The sequence below is a fragment of the Hemitrygon akajei genome, chromosome 18, assembly GCF_048418815.1.
Source record: "Hemitrygon akajei chromosome 18, sHemAka1.3, whole genome shotgun sequence".
Classification (NCBI taxonomy): Eukaryota; Metazoa; Chordata; class Chondrichthyes; order Myliobatiformes; family Dasyatidae; genus Hemitrygon; species Hemitrygon akajei.
In genome coordinates this window covers 11,668,660-11,689,550 of record NC_133141.1, presented here as the reverse complement: position 1 = coordinate 11,689,550, position 20,891 = coordinate 11,668,660, and the positions used below count along the sequence as shown (strand labels likewise).

At 45.9% G+C, this 20,891-nt stretch overlaps 1 protein-coding gene across 1 annotated transcript; it reads right to left on the bottom strand.

Annotated features, from left to right (window-relative positions):
• Nucleotides 1-996: 996 nt before the first annotated feature.
• On the bottom strand, nucleotides 997-12,682 carry LOC140741083 (myosin light chain 4-like). The gene is made up of 7 exons (XM_073070800.1): nucleotides 12,389-12,682; nucleotides 8,868-8,895; nucleotides 7,717-7,866; nucleotides 7,156-7,329; nucleotides 3,454-3,531; nucleotides 2,530-2,572; nucleotides 997-1,290 (listed from the first exon to the last, which is right to left on the bottom strand). Exons 1-6 carry the CDS (start codon nucleotides 12,500-12,502, stop codon nucleotides 2,544-2,546), a joined length of 573 nt encoding a protein of 190 aa, XP_072926901.1. The 5' UTR covers nucleotides 12,503-12,682; the 3' UTR covers nucleotides 997-1,290; nucleotides 2,530-2,543.
• Nucleotides 12,683-20,891: the final 8,209 nt, after the last annotated feature.

The window sequence follows — 20,891 nt, the reverse complement described above, 5'->3', positions numbered from 1 at the left end:
ATTGAGTATGCCTGTGAGAAAATAAATCTCAGGTTGTATATGGTGACAGATATGTACTTTGATGATAAATTTGCCGTGAACTTTGAAGAATTGCTAGAAATGGACACTGAACAGAGGTGGAGAATGGACAGTGGGAGTGGCTGAGGTATGGGCGGAGATAAATACAGACAGTGTGCAAGGTGGGGAGGTGGACACTGGGAACTTGGGTGACTGGCAAGCTTGTGAGTACACAACACCTGTAGGATAGTAAGAAGTCTGGGAAGGAGACATGGACTGGTGAGGGTACAGGGAATGGGAGGGGGAGAAGAGGGAACAGAGGGGGAGAAGAGGGGTAAATAGATATTATTTATGTTTTTGGGTGACTCTTGTTGATAATGGTGTGTTTGTTTGCTATTCACTCAACCACACTCCAATGCCAGTACATCAGTGGCATTGCACCTGGAGCACTTGAACGATTAGAGGAAGAATAGGGCAAACTGTTTAGGAGCAGGAGGGTGATGGGAGAATTAATCAAGACACCTAAAATTAATCAGGACCAAGGAACAGAAGGATCAAGTATTGGCAGTGCAGATTTAAAGCTGGAAGGGCCAGAGAGGAGATAAAGACATTTATTTTTATCCCAAGGTTAGACAAAGTCTGGACATCACAGAAACTTTCACATTTAAACCATGCTTGGGTGTACCCTCAAGAAGCCAAGGCCTGCAGGTCTGTGGCCCCTGTGCCGGCAGGAGGAGTTAGGCTAGGAAACAGACATAATGGGGCAAATGGACTCACTGTGTTGTGATTTTTCAATAGAATGCCATGAGACTAAAATATGTCATGAGCAACTCTCCATGGTTACAACAGAGCATAGCTCTAACCACACACCCTGAAGTACAGCTGTAGGTGAGGCCTATAACCCGAGGTGTCTAATCTGTGCCTGCCGACAGCCGTTGCCTTTGGTCATCTTTTATAGACCCCCTTCCCGAAAAGGATCAAACAGAGAACAAAAAAAAGGAATGTTTTGTGTTGATTTTAATTTGTGGTATAAACTCATAAATTAAGATACAAGTTGATGGACAATTGGAGATGGTCTGAGATTGGTGGAGCTTGTCCTGAGACACAACACAGTGCACACAGTGAGAGCAGATAGGTTTCAGTTCTGAAAGCAGTCCTGCCCAATGATATGTGAAGGTGTTCACTTGCTGGGTAACATCAGGGTGGCCACAGCAGCAGTTGTTAATGACATTGTTGAGACATTGACTGATTTGCATCTTCTACTCCTTCACCAGTAGTTGCACTGTGAACTCACTGCAAGCAAGAGAGAGAGAGAGAAAGGGAGTCAGCATGCTCAAACATCCACTTGTACAGGACATTCAGACAGAACTCTTACAGGAAATGTACAAACCCAGAACCAGCCATTCACCCAACCAATCAGAGCTGGAACCAGCTGTTCACCCAACCAATCAGTGCTTCTTTCTCACTGCTCAAGAAGTTCCAATCAATTCAGTCTTTCTACAAATTCTTCATTCTGGTCACAAGAATCAGCAGGTCCCCCACAAACATTTGGGAGGTCAATGACAAATGTTCTATCTGTGGTTCAGATGCAACGCCCTGACTCACCTGACCAACAGGCAACTAGGAAAAAGTGTTCAGTAAACTTCAACAATATTTGCCTTTTATTTACTGCTGGAGTAAGTAATTGGACTGAATGACGTAATATGTTACAGTATGATACAAGGGACACTGTCCCATGAAATGGTAAGGTTCAGGGAGGGGTAACTTTTGAACAACCAAAATACTGTATCTCCTTTTTCGGTGGTTTGAGGCAGCATCTCTGGTTGCAGGGACCACACAAGGAGCATTTGATGGCTCTGGGCTGTACTCACTGGAATTTAGAAGAATGAGAGGGGAAGTTATTGAAACCTATCAAATATTGGAACACCTAGACAGAGGTCCCGGGGTGGAGAGTGTACAGTATGAAAGAGCAGTCTGTGCAACAGCTTTGTAAGTTGGTTCACAACCCCCAGATACCTGCCATTTCCACAGTCCAGAGGAGCCCATGTTCCACATACATACTGACTGTGAGAGACTGTAGCCCTCTATGAAGACCTAGTATGAAGTGAAGTCTTCAGCTCCACTTTCCTGATCCCTGGACACCCGGTGCGGAGGGGAATGAACTTGACCATTGTGTCAGTGTGCTCCTGGGCCTGGCCAAGTGCACTGTTCACAGGACTGGGTAGCGGCTTGTCAAGGATGCATCAAAAGTGACTACTTAAGAAGAGGCAGCAGCTTCATCAGTTGGGGTTATAAATGGGGCAGAACTGTCCCCTGATGTAGTGGGAAAGAACTCTAGGACTTGTCAGGTCTAGTTCAGCTCTGGTAATGTGGGAGAAGTAAACTTTCTGTAATGCTCCTATTTTCTAAAAATCAGGTCAAACATAGAATGAAACACCCTCTACACTGTCCCATCACACACTCTGTAGGTCAGACACTGAATAAAGCTCCCTCTACACCATCCCATCACACACTCCCAATTGTTTAACTCACCAGTTGGAAGTATTTCATCCTGATAAGATGTGCTTTGCAAAAGCTGCAAATTAAAGCAATAATTATTACCCACAGTTCAGTTTATTCGGTTATTTAGAGATACAACGCAGAATAGGCCTTTCTGGCCTTTTGAGCCCTACCCTAATCACGGGATAATTTACAATGACCAATTATCCTACTAATCAATAGGTCTCTGAAATGTGGCAGGAAACTGGAGCACCCAGAAGAAATCCACACATTCCATGGGGAGGATGTACAGACTCCTTGCAGATAGCATCGGAATTGAACTCCGAACTCCAATGCCCCAAGCTTTAATAGTGTTGCGCTAACCGCTATGCCACCAAGGGTTTGAAGCAATTCAGCTAGGAATATTTGAATCTGGCCTGGGAGACAGCTCAGGGCTTTGTGCCAATGATTAGGTATTCTGAACAGTCCATCATCTCCACAGCTCAACGCTCCTGTCTGTTTATTGGACAATATGATAGAAATGCAAAAGTATTGATAGGAAAGAGCTACCAGCCAGGGTATGAGGCTGGCTGCTCCTGCCCTCCCCACTGCTTCTGTAATTACCACACTGACTGTCGGCCTGTCCGCACATGGTCTCCCTGTGCGAGCATGACACCAACACAAAGCCCCAAGCAACACAGCGGGTTTATTGGTTTACAATTAGCACCACAGATGAGTCAGTGGGCCCATTACTCACAGTAACCTGTGTGGTTCAGAATGGCAACTCACAGAGTGAGGGAAAGAGGATGAGGTGAGAGGGGAGGAAATGAAGGGGAACGTGAGGGGGAAGGAGGAGTGAGGGGAGAAGCGTAATAGACAGGTGCGAGGGAGGAGTGTGAAGGAGATGTGGAGGAGGGTGAGGGGGAATGGTAGTGAGAGGAGAGAGTGAGGAGTTAGTGAAGTGGGGGTTAGATTTACCCTCATAGTTGATGCACCCGTTGGAATCCTCCTGTCCGGCCATCAACTGCTCCACCTCACTCTCTGACATCTTCTCTCCTGTGGACCAAGGTGCTCATTAGTTGCATAGTTCCTCTCTACTGGCCATCTTCAGCTACGGGATAGACTTCACATTTAAAATCATTTACCTATTCCACAACAGTCAAAGGCAGAGTGAGAATACTGTGCTTGACATCAAGAAGCATTGAACTGAGGAACAAAGCTTGAAACATGCTCTCAGTGGGAACATTCTCTAACAATTCGATTCATAACAGGACAGGGAAGAACAGAAGACATTGAGGCAGGAGTTGGCCATTCGGTCCTTTGCGCCTACCTCATCATGTTGATCCCACCAGAGTGCCATTTCCCTGCAGTATCCCCACCTTCTTCAATTGTCTTTTTGTCCAGAAATCCATCCACATTTCTTCTGAATCAAGTCAATGACTGAACCTTCACAGTACTCTGGGGTAGAGAACTCCAAACATACCTGACTGACTTCTGCTTTGTATTTAAACTGTGGCCACTGGTTCTAGACCCTCAGTCAGAGAAAACATCTTGCCTACACCCAGAGGACAATTCCAGGGGAAGCTCACTCCCTGGACCAAGCCGGTTGAGCCTTGTTAGAATTTTGTGAATTGCAGTGAGTTCTCTTCTCATTTTCCTGAGCTCTGGAGAACCGGGGCCTGGTCTACTCAGTCTCTGCTCAGATGGCAACTCTCCATCCTGGAAGCTGGAGCTGGTCTGATGAAGCTCTGCTGCATTACTTCTATGGCATGAAGTTCCTTCTGAGGTAAAGCACCCAAACTGCCCATGTTACTCCTGGTACCATGTGGACTAGGCCCTATATATTTGTAGTGAGACATCATTATTCCACCACTCACATTAAAGGCCTTCTTGAGTTTCTGCGACCCTGCATGTTGGCCTTCAGTCAAGCACTCCCAGGTCCTATTGAATATCAATATTTCTTAAGCTCTAGCAATTTAACACACATTCTTTATCTCCTTATCTGTGCACCAAAGTGCAATAGCTCATATTCTATATTCCACCTGCTCTGTTCTACCCCACTCATTGCTTGTCCATTTCCCCTGCCGTCTCTTCACATCTCCTGTTCTCCTCAAAATCCCACCTATTTAGCACCAGAAAAGCTAATACGGATCACAGATAGCTGGGTCCCACTAGTCACGGCCACCAAACTTAAAGAGACCACGTAACCCCACTGCTTTCAATGTGCAGCTCCCAGTTCAAGGCTGCAACCTTGTTGAGCAAACTGTGCAGGATCTTATCTAAAGCCTTCCAAAAATGCAGACTTACCTCATCACTGGTTATCTTCATCTATTTGTCCAAGTTTACCTTCAAAGATTAGCCAAACAGGACTTTGATTTCATTAATCTATGCTGACTCTACTCAATCCGACCCTTTTCAATGAGGTCTGTTTGTTACACCCTGGATTAGGGATTTCGGCATGTCCTCCTCAGGTTAGCTGGCTCACTGCTTCCCCATTTCTCACTCTCTTCATTAATAAACAGAGGAGTCACATTTCCTATCCTCCAATCCACAGGCACATTCAGAATATGTGGCAGATGCCTGCAGTTACAAGAAGCCAATCTTTCCACTCCAGGAGCCGCTGAGAGCAGTGTCCTGATCCCAACCATCTTCAGGTATTTCATTAATGACCTTCTTTCTGCCTCAAGGTCAGAAGTGGGCATATTACTGACTATTGTACAATGTTCAATTCTATTTGCAACTCCTCAACTAATGAGCAATTCGTGCCCACAGACAGCAAGATTTTCAGGACTCTCAGGTATGAACTCGCAAGTGACAAGATACAACTGTGGCGCATCAGTGTCAAGCACTTGCCATCTCCAATACCTCTTCTTCATATTTAATGGCACTATTATCACGGCTACTGCATTGAAGAGCCGGGGGTCAGGGTTCAACATCACTCAGAAACATAAGCAGTGTGGCTAGAAGAGCAGGTCAGAAGCTGGATGTCCTATGTCCAATTTAGAAGGATGCCCAAGGCAACAGGAGGGCATAGATGAGATGAGATCATTTGGCAGATGGAACTTAATCTTGGCAAGTACAAGGTGATGCATTTAGGTGTAGGGTGCATACAGCAAATGGTAGAGCACTAAGGAGCTGGTGAACAGCGAAGGACCTTGGTTCAGGTCCATAGTTCCCTGAAAGTGGCAACTCATTTTAGATAGGGTAGTGAAGAATGGGATGCTTGCCTTCATTGGTCAGAGTGTACAGTGTAAGAGTTGTGACATTCTATTGCAATTTTAAAAAAGTTTGGTTACACTACACTGAGTATTGCATCTAGTTCTAGTCAGCATACCATAGGAAAAATGTGGTTGCATTGGAGAGAGTGCAGAAGAGATCCATCAGGATATTGCCTTGGATGGAGGACTTCAGTTATGGGGAGGGATTAGATAGGTTGGGATTGTTTCCCCTGGATCAGAGCAGACAGAGGAGGGGCCTGATGGAGATCTATAAAATGATAACAGGCACAAATAGGGTAGATTGTCAGAATCTTTTATCCTCATGGTAAGGGTATCAACAAGACTTAGATTTAAAGTGAGAGGAAGGGGTTTTAAAAGGGAACTAAGATTTATTTTTACACAGACTGTGGTTGATATCTGGAAATGCACTGTCAGAGGTGGTGGTGGAATCAGACACAATCACTACATTTCAGACATTTTGACAGACACTTGAATAGGCAAGACATAGAAGGATACAGACCTAATGCAAGCAATATGGTTAATGTAGATGGGAAGAAAAGGTTAGCATGGATGTGATGGACCAAAGAGTCTGCTGATGTGCTGTACTCTATCTACAAGGCAAAAGTATAACAGCAGACATTCCACTTGTCTGGATGAGTGCAGCCCCAACAATTAAAGTACCAGGGGATATCAATTTTCCAAATACTAACTTGGATTACCAGAGTATTAAAGGCTTGGAGAAGGTGGAATTGTTGATGTGTCCAGGAGAGCTTTTTGATGCAGTGATACAGCAAGCTACATTTCTCCCTCTGAGGCTCGGTGCGAGCCTCAGAATGGTGCATCCTGACTTCAAAATCTATCAATGTTCTGTCAATATTGCTGGACCTAAATGCTGAAAGTCCTTCTCCAACAGCACTGTGGGAAGATCCTCACCTGAAGGACTGCAGTAGTTCCAGTTGATCAATCCCAGCACCTCCCTTGGGGTCAGTGAATTGGCACCATGTGAAACGTATCCATTAATGAAGAATATTAAAAAAAAATCAGCTCACTGGCTGGAAACTAACCAAGGCTTTGAGACTTGCAGCGAGAAGGTTTCAGATTCACTGGGTTCAGGATCAGTAATCTCTGCTGCTAACAACAGTCTAAATTTCAACTGTAATTTATCAGCTCATGCCTGAAAGTCTTTCAAATCTTGATGTACGCAGGCATAGACTGCTTCCCATCTGGAGGAGCTGCAATATGCAATCATCAGCAAACATCTCCACTTCTGGCTTAACAAAAGAAGGAAGGTCATTACAGACAGCGGCTGTGTGCGGTTTGCTGAAAGTGGCTGACCCTGGTGAAAGGGGCGAGCAAGATGGAAAAGGCTAATGAGTGTTATTCACTCAACAGCTACCTGTAGGGACCAGAGTCTACCTGTAGACCAGCTTAGGTCTACCCTTACCTCCGAATGAGCACTTACCCAGTGTCGCCAACACATGACGAAGCTCGGCCCCCATCACTGTGCCGTTTCCTTCCTTATCAAAGACTTTCAAGCCTTCTATAAAATCCTCCAAAGTGCCCTGGTCCTTGCTTCTCGAGATGTGTTGCAGCATTGGGAGAAAGGTCTCAAAGTCCAACATCATCTGGTTCATCTCTGTCAGGAAGAAGATAGAGAGTCAGGCAGACTGCTGGAGCAGGGGGTCTGTGCTGTTAGGGAAAGGACGGAACTGTGGAGGGGCCGATGGTGAGGTTCTTGTATTGATTGGTGTGGTTGTCCTGTACCTGTGTTCACACATTCATGTACATGTACAGTCATATTCTCCAGTAGTTTTGCACACATGATTGCTTTTCCACATCTGTGATCATAGGTGTGTGGTTACATGTGTGTCTGTCTTTGTTTGGACATGTGTTTGCATATTATCTCCATAGTTACAACCCTTACCACATCCCGTCACTGGTGCTGGAGGTGGTGGCCATCACTGCACACCTAGTATCAATAAAAGGTGGATTGAAGGGTTGGGGGAGATGTGGCAGCACTGACCTTCTGGTTTGGGTTTGCCCAGGACCTTCATGACCTCAGCATTGGTGGGGTTCTGCCCGAGAGCTCGCATGACATCACCGCACTGAGCATAGGTGATCTTCATCTCACAGGACGGGGTCCTGTCGAAAAGGGCGAAAGCTTCCTTGAATTCTGAAAGTGGATACGAGGAATAGATTGTAACTGTGGTGGTGAGAAATGTCAAACCACATGTAACAAAGCTGGGTACAGGGACAAGTACAAGAACAGGATAAGGCTGGGTTTAGGTACTGTTCCATGGACAGGGGACAGTGAACTAGATCAAATGATACCCATATAGTCTAGATAGAAATACACAAACATGCAGGTAAAGCAGTCACATGATAAACATGAGAAATTCTACTGGAAATCCAGACACACACACACACACACACACACACACACACACACACACACACACACACACACACACACACACACACACACACACACACACACACACACACACACACACACACACACACACAATGCTGGAGGAACTCAGCAGGTCAGGCAGCATCTATGGAAATGAATAATCAGTTGACATTTCAGGCCAAGATCCTCCATCAGGACTGGAAAGGAAGGGAAAGACACCAGAATAAAAAGTAGGGGGGAGGGGAGGGAAGATAGCTGGAAGGTGATAGGTGAAGGCCAGGTGGGTAGGAAAGGTAAAGGGCTGGAGATGAAGGAATCTGATAGGGGCAGAGAAACAGGTATCTCCAACACTGAATCTGTACTAACAAGAAATAGCACATCAAACCCACAGCAAATAAGGGAAATCGGGCAATGTCTACATGGGAGCACGGGCAGTCCATGAGGGCAATATCAGGGGTTGGGGCAAATCCCCAGAGGTTAGTTCAATGTCAGAGCCTGGGGTTTGAATCAGTGATCAGGTTTGGGATGTCGTCGTCAGGGACAGCACCTGGAATAGGGTCAAGGTCAACATCCAGTGTTAAGGTGGGAGTCACTGACCAAGATGGGGATTGGAGTCAGGATTGGGGCGGGAGGGGTCAAGGCTAGGACTGCATTCAGGGTCAGGGGAAGTTCTCTCTGCCTTTCCCCATGCACTTGTTTAATCAGCCATCATGAAAAGCTTGAGGAGGGAATAATATTACACACAAAAGACAACAACTCACCTTCAATCTGGTCATTGCTGAATTCAATCTGGAACAGATCAAAGAAAGGCCAATGTTACTGAAGAGCTGGAAGTGAAGGAGTGGTGTGTTTCTGCTGAAGGATATGAGACCAGGGATGGGACTCTACAGCAAGTACCTCTCCATCATCAGAATTTGCCACTCATGTCACCTTTAAACTTTACCCTTCTAACCTTAAAAGCATGTTATCTGGTGTTTGACATTTCTACCCTGGGGAGTAGATTATGACTGTCTACCCTATTTATGCCTCTCATAATTAAAAGAGCAACCTTTTTCAGGTCACCCCTTAGCCTCTGGCACTCTAAGGAGAACAACCAAAGGTTGTCCAACCTTTCCTTATAGCACATACCCCCTTTAATTCAGGCAGCATCCCAGTAAACTTCTTCCGCACCTTTTCCACAATCTTCATGCCTTCCATTGGTCAGGGTCGACCACGGATGTTGTGTTCCAGCTGTCTATATGATACATAAGCCAGGGTAGTACGATATGCCCATGCAGCAGGCTCCAGTCTTCACATCCTTCCTATAATGGGGCAATCAGGACTGCACATAGTTCTCCAAGTGCAGTCTCACTGAAGTTTTCTATAGCTGCAGCATAACTTCCTTGCTCTCATACTCAGCACCCTCCCAGTGAAGGCAAGTATGTCATGCACCTTCTTGACCACCTTATCCATTTGTGTAGCCACTTGCAGTGAACTATGGACTCTGACTCTAGATCCCTCTGTACTTCAATGCTATTAAAGGGCCTACCATTAACTGTACGTTTTCTCCTTTCGTTTGATCTCCCAAAGTGCAACACCTCATACTTGCCTGGATTAAACTCCATCTGCCACTTCTCTGGCTACATCTGTAAACTGATCTATATCAATTATAGACATGCTATATTGGATACTTCTTGACCTAGCTCACCAATGACATTTCATGGCCTCTTTTGACCTTCCTAATTGCCTGCTTGAGCACTTACCTGCTATCATTATATTCCACAAGGGACCAGTCTGCTTTTAGCTTCCTAGATTCTACATATGCTTCCTTTCCCTTCCTGACTAAATTTAGGACCTCTCAGCTCATCCGTGTCTCTTACCTTACCATCCTCCTCCTTACTGGAATATCCCAATCCTGAACTCTTTAAATGGTCTTTGAAAAAAGCTCTCACATATCAGATGTGACTTGTCTAACACTGGCTACTCCCAATCAATGCCCCTTAGCTCCTGAATTACCTTGTTGCATCCCCCGATTTAGCACCTCTTGCAAGTTCCAATTTTATCCTTATTCCTATCTGAAACATAATGACTTATGGTCAGTATTCCCATAAATCTATAACATGATAGGAAGGTTTAGAGGGATATGGACCAAATGCAGGCATATTGGACTAGCTTAAATGGGCACATCAGTTAGCATGAATCAATTGAGCTGCAGGGCCTATTTCATGCTGTATAACTCTGTGACTCTGGAATCATGATACAGGAAAATGTAAGGAAGTTTTGCTTTGTATCTAACCTGTACTGCTCAATTGTGAAATATTAGGTTTCATGTATATCAGAAGCCTGAAGGATAATGAAATCAAATAATACTGAGCTCGCCCTGAACCAAAGCAGGAAGGTGCTCTGGTCTGTTCCCTTTTCAGCCCCCCTCCCAGTGCCACTTTGCAATTCTTACGGGTTCACAATCTGCGTGTTGCTTTGAAATAAAATCCCTTCAGATAGACAAAGCAGGCAGAGCACATTAGACATCTGAATCTAATCTTGGATGGAAATCACTTTTCTTTCAGCACTGCTCGCAAACTGACAGCTCCCAGAAATGTCCGAGTCACGTGGGTACAAACAGATTACTGCAGTGCCTTTGGCAGGTGGTTCACAGTACGCACAATGTCCTGCGGGCGGAGGGAGGGAATACTGAGGTGGTGGGTAGGTGCTGGCTCAGGAGGTTGCTTAATCCTCGTTCCCGAGTCCTATTTTATTCCATCACACTTGTGCTTGAAGGTAGTGGAGCGGCTTTGGGGAAATACAAGGGAAGTCATTCCCTCTAAGGCGTGCTCTAGTTTCTGGCCAATGGTAAACATTAACCGTTACACCTCTTGATGGCGGACGTTCAGCAAAGGTAATCATGTTAAAGGTCAGAGGAGGAAACTGAGACTTGGAGATGGTGTGTCCCTCCACATTCTATCTTGTGCTGATAGTGGAGTGGCTGTACAGGGTGTGTGCGCTTTTGTAGAGACAGAATAGGTGTTTCTATGAACAACTGTGGAGGGGTTCCAGACCGTTCCTGCCTAACGGCTGCAGCGCTGCTCCCGGTTTCACCAAGTACCGGCAGCGCGGTCAGTGGGGCGGGAGAAGGGGAAGGGAGTGAGGATACAGATACAGTGAGATGAAGGTTATGGAGAGTGGGAAAGGGTGCATCCTGTTCTGGGAAGACGTGAAGACTCTGGAGTGGGTGTAGAATGGGTTATGGGCAAAAGGGAGAGAGAATAGGATTGGAGGAAAAAAATATATCAACCACCATTGAATACTGGAGCAGCCTCAATGGACCGAATAGCCTGATTCTGTTCCTGCGTCTCGTGGATTTGCCAAAATCACCCCGGAGAGCACGGGCATTACTTCTGTGGACAGAGGGCAGAAGTTGGGGCTCTTCTCATTGGAACCGAGAGGCTGTAAGGAGATCCTGATAGAGGTGTTTAAAACCATGCGGGCAGAGGTGGAATAGACAGAGAGAAATTGCTCCGGGCGGTGAATGGCAAGAAACAGGGGAGATGAAATGAAGGCGAGTGGCAAAAGAAACAAGAGTAACCCGAGGAGTGGTTGAGTCGGGAGTCACTGCAGGCGGTGGGGAAGATTCCCCTGTGGGTTCAAAGAGAGCTGGAAAAGTATCTTCAAGGTGAAGATTCACAGGGCTGTGGGAAATGGGGCAGTGAGACAGACGATCAGCCCCATGATAGCGACTCCACAGGCCTCCACCTGATTGTGGGTTGGTCACCTCCCGTTTCCCCTCGGCCCCAGACCGTTGCTGCCTAATGGCTGCAGCGCTGCTCCCGGTTTCACCAAGTACCGGCAGCGCGGTCAGTGGGTCGGGGGAAGGGGAAGGGAGTGAGGATACAGGGAGAGGTGAAGGTCATGGAGAGTGGGAAAGGATACGGGGAAGGGTCTCCGTCAGCCTTGGTGACCTTAGCCCGGGGAGCGGACCGTAGACGGTAGGGTGATGGCGGTTCGGTCCTGGCGATTGAGCACCAGCTTTCATTGTTTGGACACTAGGGCAGGGAAACGCCCGCACTGGCCGTAGCGAATCCTTCAGCGGCCGCTTCCCGCACCGCTGTCACTGGGTGACAGCTGGAGAATGGAGCTGGGACCGGGTGGGAGGCGACAATGGGCTGGGGGGAGCGGGAACCGTCCCGCTCGGTTCGGCTATTACAGCAACTTCGACAACAATTCAGACAACAGCGCAGCAGACACCGCGGCCGGTACGGGTGCGGTGACGGCGACGTCGACTGCACGGACCCCGAGCCCCACTCACCCGGACACTCTTGGGATCGAAGGCTGGCTCCTTAGGTGGTTCGGCTTCTGCGGGAGGCGGCGCGGGTGCGGCAGGTTTTGCGGCTTCCTTCTTGACTTCTTTTTTGGGGGCCATTGCGGAGCGGGAGCAGATTCTGCAGGAGCTGCGGTAACGGATTCGCCCGGCCCGCCTTATATCCGGGCGCGGGGCAGCGGCTGCCTATAGATGGAAGCGCTGCCCTCCCCCGGGACAAGGGCGGTGCTGACGGGTGCGGGGTGGTGGCGCGAGATGTGTGAGATCCGAGTGCGGCGGGGGCTACGAGGGGACCGGAACCCGTCACGTGCACCGCCCGTTGTGCTTTGACCCACGCTCGGTTTTGGAGAATCTGGTGACAGAGCTGGGCAGAACGGAGCTCGGTGCACAGCCCGGACCCCGAGCTGCACATAGTCGGTGTGGCCACAGGACCGAACTCGAAATTCAGCTCCCGGGTCCATGCACCTGTTCTCCGTCCCATAGAGTCTTCTGATCCCTCTGATCTATGTCCCCACTTACCCCGTCGCATACTGTAAGACGAGCTTTTAAGACATAGAAGCGAAATTGCACCGTTCGGCCCATCTAGTCCGTTCCGCCCTCCCATCATGGCTGATTTTCCCCCTCTCAAACCCATTCTCCCGGTAACCATTGACACTTTATTTATAAAGAACCTAACAACCCCCGTTTTAACTAATGATTTGGCCTCCGTAACCGTCTGTGGTAATGAATTCCAGATTCACCATCCTCTGGCTAAAGAAATTCCTCATCTGTGTTCTGAATGGACATCCTTCTACTCTGAGGCTTTGCCCTCTGGTCCTAGACTTCCCCACTATAGGAAACATCCTCTGTACATCTGTCTAGGGTTTTCACTATTCAGTAGGTTTCAATTAAATCCACCCTCATTCTTCTAATCTTCAGCAAATACTTAGATAAAGGGTCCAAAACTCCAAATGTGGTCTGACCAGTTCCTTATAAGACCTCAGCATTACATGCTTGCTTTTATATTCTAGTCCTCTGGAAATGAATCCTAACATTGCATTTGCCTTCCTCACTACAGTCTCATTCTACAAGTTAATCCTTAGGAAATCCTGTACTAGAACTCCCAAGTTCCTTTGCACCTCCAATTTCTGAATTTTCTCCCCAATTCAATTTCTGAATTTGTTCCCTGTTTAGTCCTTCTACCAAAGTGCATGACTGACCTACACTTCTCTACACTGCTACTTCTTTGCCCATTATCCTAATATGTCTAAGTCCTTCTGCAAACTCCCTGTTTCCTCAACATTATTTGCCCCTCCAACTATGCTTGTATCATCTGCAAATTTGGCCTCAGAACTATCAATTCTGTCATCCAGATTAAAGTTCAAAGTAAATGTATTATCAAAGTACACATATGTCACCATACGCAACCCTGAGATTCATTTTCTTGTGGACATACTCAATAAATCCATAGTAGAATTGTAACTGTCATAAAATCATCGAAAACTCTCACCAGCCTGATGTTCAACCAATGTGCAAAAGACATCAAACTGTGCAAATACAAAAAGAAAGAAGTCATGATAATGAATAAATAAGCAATAAATATTGAGACCATGAGATGAAGAGTCCTCGAAAGTCAGTCCATAGGTTGTGGAAACATTTCAATGGTGGGGCAAGTGAGGGTGAGTGAAGTTATCCCCTCTGGTTCAAGAGCCTGATGTTTGAGGGGTAATAACTGTTCCTGAACCTGATGGTGTGAGTTCTGAGGCTCCTGTACCTTCTCCCTGATAGCAGCAGTGAGAAGAGAACATGTTCTGGGTGGTGGGGGTCCCTGATGCCAAATCTTTGCAAACTTGAAAGGAAGTATTGGCACTGCCGTGCTTTCTTCATATTTGCGCTTGTGTGCTGGGCCCAGGACAGGTCTGCTGAAATATTAACACCAAAGAACTTAAAGTTGCTGACCCTCTCCACCTGTGATCTTCTGAGGACTGGCTCACGGACCTCCAGTTTCCTCCACCTGAAGGGGAATAATCATCTCCTCGGTCTTGCTGACATTGAGTGTGAGGTTGTTGTTGTGGCACCACTCAGCCAGGTTTTCAATCTCCCTCCTATTCGTCACCACCTTTGATTTGGCCTATAACATATTACATGAAAAGTAGTGGTCCCAACACCAATGCCTACAGATCAACACTATTCACCAGCAGTTAATTAGAAGAGGTCTCCTTTATTCCCACTCTTTGCCTTCTGCCAGCAAACCAATCTTCTGTCCAGAAGGTAGATTCTTTCCTGTAGACACTTACCTTGTTTAGCAGCATCATGTGTGGCACCTTGTCAAAGGCCTGCTGAAATCCAAGTAAACAGCATCCACTGACTTCCTTCGTCTCTCCTGCTTGCCATTTCCTCAATGAATTCCAACAAATTTGTCAGGCAAGATTTCCCTTTAAGAAAATCATACTGACTTTGGCCTATTTTATCATGTGCTCCCAAGTATCCCAAAACCTCCTTCTTAACAATCCACTCCAACATTTTCCCACCCACTGAGGTCAGGCTAACTGGCCTATAGTTTCCTTTCTTCTGCCTCCCTCCTTTCTTAAAGAGTGGAGTGGCAACTGCAATTTTCCAGTCTTCTGGCACCATGCCAGAATCTAGTAATTTTTGAAAGATCATTACTAATGCCTCCACAATCTCTTCAGCCACCTCCTTCAGAACCCTGGGTTGTAGTCCATCTGGTCCCAGTAACCTTTCAGCTTCCCAAGCATCTTCTCCTTTGTAATAGCAACTACACTCACTTTCTACCCCCTGATATCCTCGAATTTCTGGGAATTTGTTTTCACTGCATCTTAGTACATGTAACAGTAATAAACCAATTCCAATTCCAACTAACCCATGTTTCCACTGATGCATTCTCATATCCCCACTGACACCAGTCTACTGATCCCCATGAAACTCTGTCCCCGCTGACCCTTGTTTACAAGAGCCTGGTGACAATGGAGATAGAAAAGGCATGTCAGAAAGGCAATATCATTATCATTGTTGGGGATTTTAACATGAAAGTGGATTGGGAAAACCAGGATCTCAATGGATCTCAAGAGACAGAATTTGTAGAATGCCTAAGGGATGGCTTATTAGAACAGCTTGTTGTTGAGCCCACTAGGGGTTCGGCTGTGCTGGATTGGGTGTTGTGCAATGATCCAGAGGTGATAAGAGAGCTTATGGTTAAGGAACCCTTAGGGAACAGTGATCACAATATGACCGAGTTCACATTGAGAGGGAAAAAATAAAATCCAATGTGTCAGTATTTCAGTGGAATAAATGAAATTACAATGGCATGAGAGGGAAACTGGCCACAGTTGACTGGAAAGAGACATTTGCAGGAAAGACAGCAGAGCAGCAATGGCTGGAATTTTCTGCAAAAATTGAAGGAAACACAAGACAGATATATTCCAAATAAGAAGAAATTTTCAAAGGGAAGAAGGACACTACCGTGGCTGACAAGTGAAGGCAAAAGAGAGGGCATACAAGGAAGGCAGAGCTAGTGGGAAGATAGAGTATTGTGAAGCTTTTTAAAAACTTGCAGAAGGAAACTAAGGTCATTCAGGAGGAAAAGATGAATTATGAGAGGAAGCTGGCAACTAATATCAAAGAAGATACTAAAAACATTTTTAAGTATATAAAGGGCAAAAGAGAGTTAAGGGTAGATATAGGGCCAATACAAACTGACACTGGAGATGTTGTAATGAGAGATGCAGAGATGGCAGAGGAACTGAATGCGTATTTTGCATCAGTCTTCATAGTGGAAGACATCTGCTGTATACCGGACATTCATGAGTGTCAGGGAAGTGAAGTTTGTGCAGTGAAAATTACAACTGAGAAGGTGCTCAGGAAGCTTAATGGTCTGAGGGTGGATAAATCTCCTGGACCTGATGGAATGCACCCTCGGGTTCTGAAGGAAGTAGCTGGAGAGATTGATGAGGCATTAACAGTGATCTTTCAAGAGTCGATAGATTCTAGCATTGTACCAGATGACTGGAAAATTGCAAATGTTACTCCGCTATTTAAGAAGGGTGGGAGGCAGCAGAAAGGAAACTATAGACCTGTTAGCCTGACATCAGTGGTTGGAAAGTTGTTGGAATCGATTGTTACGGATAAGATTATGGAGTACCTGGAGGCACATGACAAGATAGGCCAAAGCCAACATGGTTTCCTGAAAGGAGAATCCTGCCTGACTAACCTACTGCAATTTTTTGATGAAATTACAAGTGGGGTAGACAAAGGAGATGCAGTAGATGTGGTGTACTTGGATTTTCAGAAGGCCTTTGACAGGGTGCCACACATGAGGCTGCTTGGATAAGATAAGAGCCCATGGAATTACAGGGGAGTTATTAACACGGGTGGAACATTGGCTGATCGGCAGAAAACAGAGAGTGGGAATAAAGGGATCCTATTCTGGCTGGCTGCCAGTTACCAGTGGAGTTCCACAGGGGTCGGTGTAGGGACCGCTGCTTTTTACGATGTATGTCAGTGATTTGGACTATGGGATTAATGGATTTGTGTCTAAATTTGCTGATGATACAAAGATAGGTGGAGGAGCGGGTAGTGTTGAGGAAACAGAGAGCCTGCAGAGAGACTTAGATAGTTTAGGGGAATGGGCAAAGAAGTGGCAAATGAAATACAATGTTGGAAAGTGTATGGTCATGCACTTTGTTGGAAGAAATAAATGGACAGACTATTAATTAGATGGGGAGAGAATTCAAAATGCAGAGATGCAAAGGGACTTGGGAGTCCTTGTGCAAGATACCCTAAAGGTTAACCTTCAGGTTGAGTCGGTTGTGAAGAAGGTGAATGCAATCTTGGTATTCGTTTCTAGAATATAAGAGCAGGGATGTGATGTTGAGGCTCTATAAGGCACTCGTGAGACCACACTTGGAGTATTGTGTGCAGTTTTGGGCTCCTTATATTTAGAAAGGATATACTGACATTAGAGAGGGTTCAGAGAAGATTCACAAGGATGATACCAGGGATGAGAGGGTTACCGTATGAGGAACGTCTGGCAGCTCTTGGGTTGTATTCTCTGGAGTTCAGGAGAATGAGGGGGGAATCTCATAGAAACATTCCAAATGTTCAAAGGCCTGAACAGATATGGCAAAGTTATTTCCCATGGTAGGGGAGGCCAGGATAAGAGGGCACGGCTTCAGGATTGAAGGACGTCCATTTAGAACAGAGATGTGGAGCAACTACATTAGTCAGAGGGTGATAAATCTGTGGAATTTGTTCCACAAGTGGCTGTGGAGGCCAAGTCAGTGGGTGCATTTAAGGCAGAGATTGATAAGCCAGGGCATCAAAGGGTATGGGGAGAAGGCAGGGGAGTGGGGATGACTGGAAGAATTGCATCAGCCCATGATGGAATGGCGGAGCAGACTCGATGGGCCAAATGGCCTACTTCTGCTCCTGTATCTTATGAACAATCACAGACTAGCAAATTGTAATTGAAGAACCCCACCTTTAAAGTTGAGATATCTCAGCTACAGTTCTGGATATGCTGCTACGATACTGACAGGTGGGACACAATTTGTCGAAACTCCTGAATATGAACAAAAGGGTAGAGCATGAATTAGGGCAAAACTGAACACCGGATTACTAACAGAACTGAACAACAGGTACCCGAAGGAAACTAAAATATTCTTCATCTTAAGCCCCTCACCCCTACTGGGGCATTGGCCGCAGACAGCAGATCACCAAAATCCTCTGTCCTGGGCCATTATTTCAAGTTTTTCTAGGTGTAGCCAGTTTTCTTGGTGTATCCTTCCTGTCCCAGGGTTAGGTCTTTGGAGCATCCTATAGCACTAGTTTTGTATGGGCTTGGGCTACTAGCCCCTGGACAACCTTCCTCCTTTTGCAGCCGTGCTTGGGACCATCCATGGCAGAGTTTAAAATATTCTAGTGTCTTGTAGATAGGAAGAGGGTTATGAACTGTGTAGGAAGGAAGGGTTAGATTGATCATGGAGTAAGTTTATATTGGTCTGCACAACATTGTTCTACGGTATATTCACACACTCAGTAAAAATCTTTTTCTGTGTCACTTTGAATTCCCATATCCTTTTTACCTGTCATCTGAAGTCCATGACCTCTTCCACCAACAGGAACAGCCTCCATTCTCCTCTCTTTATACCCCTCATCAGGTTCAATACTTGTTTTAAATCTCCACTCCACCTACTCTTCTATTAAGAAAATAGTCCCAACATCTCAAACACCTTCACATTGTTTCCATAATGAGGAACCAGGAATGAACATGATACTCTAGTCATTTTATAAAGGTTTTGTACGACTGCCCTGTTTTAAAATCTGTATCTAATGATAAAGCCCAGAATGTAAACCTGGGCAGGTGGAGCAAGAACTGCTTTCTACTCCTACCTTTCCACTTTCAATGCCTTGTGTACCCTGACCCGGAGTCGTTCTGTTCCCACACCCACACTGTCTTTTGCCTCTCTGTTGGCCAGGCACGCTGGTGGAGGGACGCTGCCCCGCCCACCCATGCTCAGTGGCTCAGGGACATCATGTCCAGTCTACACCTTGAGAAGATCCACTACCCATTCCTCAACTCAGAAATAAAGTTCCAAAAGGTGTAGGGACCCCTTCTTGAATATTTTCAAAATTCCCAGCCAGACTAAAGGTCCATTCTTTCTCCCTTTCCTCAATACGTAAATCCCTGACCTCCAGCATTTTCCGGTAAAACTCTTCGGACTCAGATTTATTATCATACAACCGCCTATGTATTAGAAAAACACATCTTCTCTATACCAATGCAGCTCTGTGGGGACAAAGGTTCTGTTTAACCCTTTTTGCCAATGCATTGATAGCTTGGAGCTGGGGACTGGGAGGGGTGGGGTGATAATGTTCGTACTATGGGTGCATCTCTTTCATAAATGTGAATTGTACATTTGATATATTTGTTATGCACTGCACAATTCCCCTTTATACCATGTTCTCTTTATTTAAAAAATCCATAAAAATATTGTCGAGAAAAAAAAAGAAAAAAAATCAAAAATAACAATGATTAAATCACAGGTAACTATGTGTATCTGAGGGAATTGGATAAGTTGTGACAGGGATGTGTACTCCCAGGTCTGCAAACTGTAATTGGAGAGCTGCAGTGAAGAGCCGGTGCAAGATATCTCTCACCCTCCCTGACCGCACACTCAGCTCCTTCTTCGTCCTGCAACACCCTCTTCCCGCACCTATTTTCTCTGTAAAGGCACCTGCATACTCCATCTCACAAACCACATAAGCATTCCTAATCCACCCACCACACCTTCATTCTCTGTCTCCAAGTTCCAACATCACTCCTACAGACATGCTAGAATTGCTGGTCCAAAATATTTACAGACAGGACCAAGTGGCAATCGGAGCATTCAGCTGGAGGGCTGCTTTTAAGCAGTCCTCCTCAGTTCACAGAGGGCCCCTCACATCCATCTGGTCACTGCATCCTTGAACAGGAGGCGATGCGTGTTTATAGAGAGGCTGCTGGCAACAGGGACACTTGGATTAAACCACTCATTGTGCTGCTGGAGAGGTAAAGCAGGAGCAGGTTTCCCACTGATATAAGCTGTGTGGGTAGAAGAGGGAGGAGGCTGTTAATATCACCATCATGCCTTCACTTAGTGTTGCTGTTTCTCCTTTTATTACCTGCTCAGCATTGTGGAGGCTTTTTCCTCAGAGCACAGAGAATTATTCTTCTGCTTTCCAGCAAGAGCCATTTACTGAGAGAGCAGATGTAACCTAGCAAGATATGTAACTGGTTGCCATGACATTTTTTCACTTATCCTACAGGCAATGCCAGGAACAGGCTGAGATTCACATGCAAAACATAGGACACAGCCTGAGTCTGATCATGGAAGATCACAAGGGATTGTTGGAAGTCCACAAGGCCAATTTAGAAAACGATTTTTTTTTCACTCATGACAGTTCCAGCAATAAATATTACCCCTCAGAATAAGGACCTGAGGAATGCCTGAGGAACATGCCAGGTAATGGCGAGAGAAGATACAGAAAAGTACAAACACAAACAGACACAGGAAGAAATGTCAAGAGTGATTATGTGAGAAATGACGATGATGTTGCCAAAGAATTGTCAGGGAATGTCTGATCTAATGTGTAAAAACTACAGCAGTGTCATTTCGGGGAAGACTGGGGAATGTCAGAGCTGATGACAACCTCACCAGGATTTTCTCGATATAATTGTGGGATGGAAAGCATGGCAGCCTCCAGGAATCAACATGTAAAACTGCAGCCAGTGGCAACCATGAGGTTACTCAGGGATTTTCTCCCAGTGCTCCCCAATTAAAGTAGTGTCTCTCAGATAAGCCAAGGTGAAGAGGGGCTGGCTAATATAACTGAGTTGGTCTTTGAGCAGCACCATGCTGTTGAGCGTGATAGGTGCTCAGTTGGTCAGGGCACCAGACATGGCCAGAGATAGTGGTAGAGGTTAGGAGGACAGATCTTGCTCAGTGATAAGTTA

Bases quoted from the DNA above. Each gene is read 5' to 3' on its own strand.
- LOC140741083 (XM_073070800.1), bottom strand. From the start codon at position 12,502: ATGGCCCCCAAAAAAGAAGTCAAGAAGGAAGCCGCAAAACCTGCCGCA. The intron at 7,867-8,867 runs GTGAGTTGTTGT...ATCCACTTTCAG, and splicing joins CAGCAATGACCAGATTGAAG to AATTCAAGGAAGCTTTCGCC. The intron at 2,573-3,453 runs GTAAATCTAACC...TTTAATTTGCAG, and splicing joins CGGGTGCATCAACTATGAGG to CTTTTGCAAAGCACATCTTA.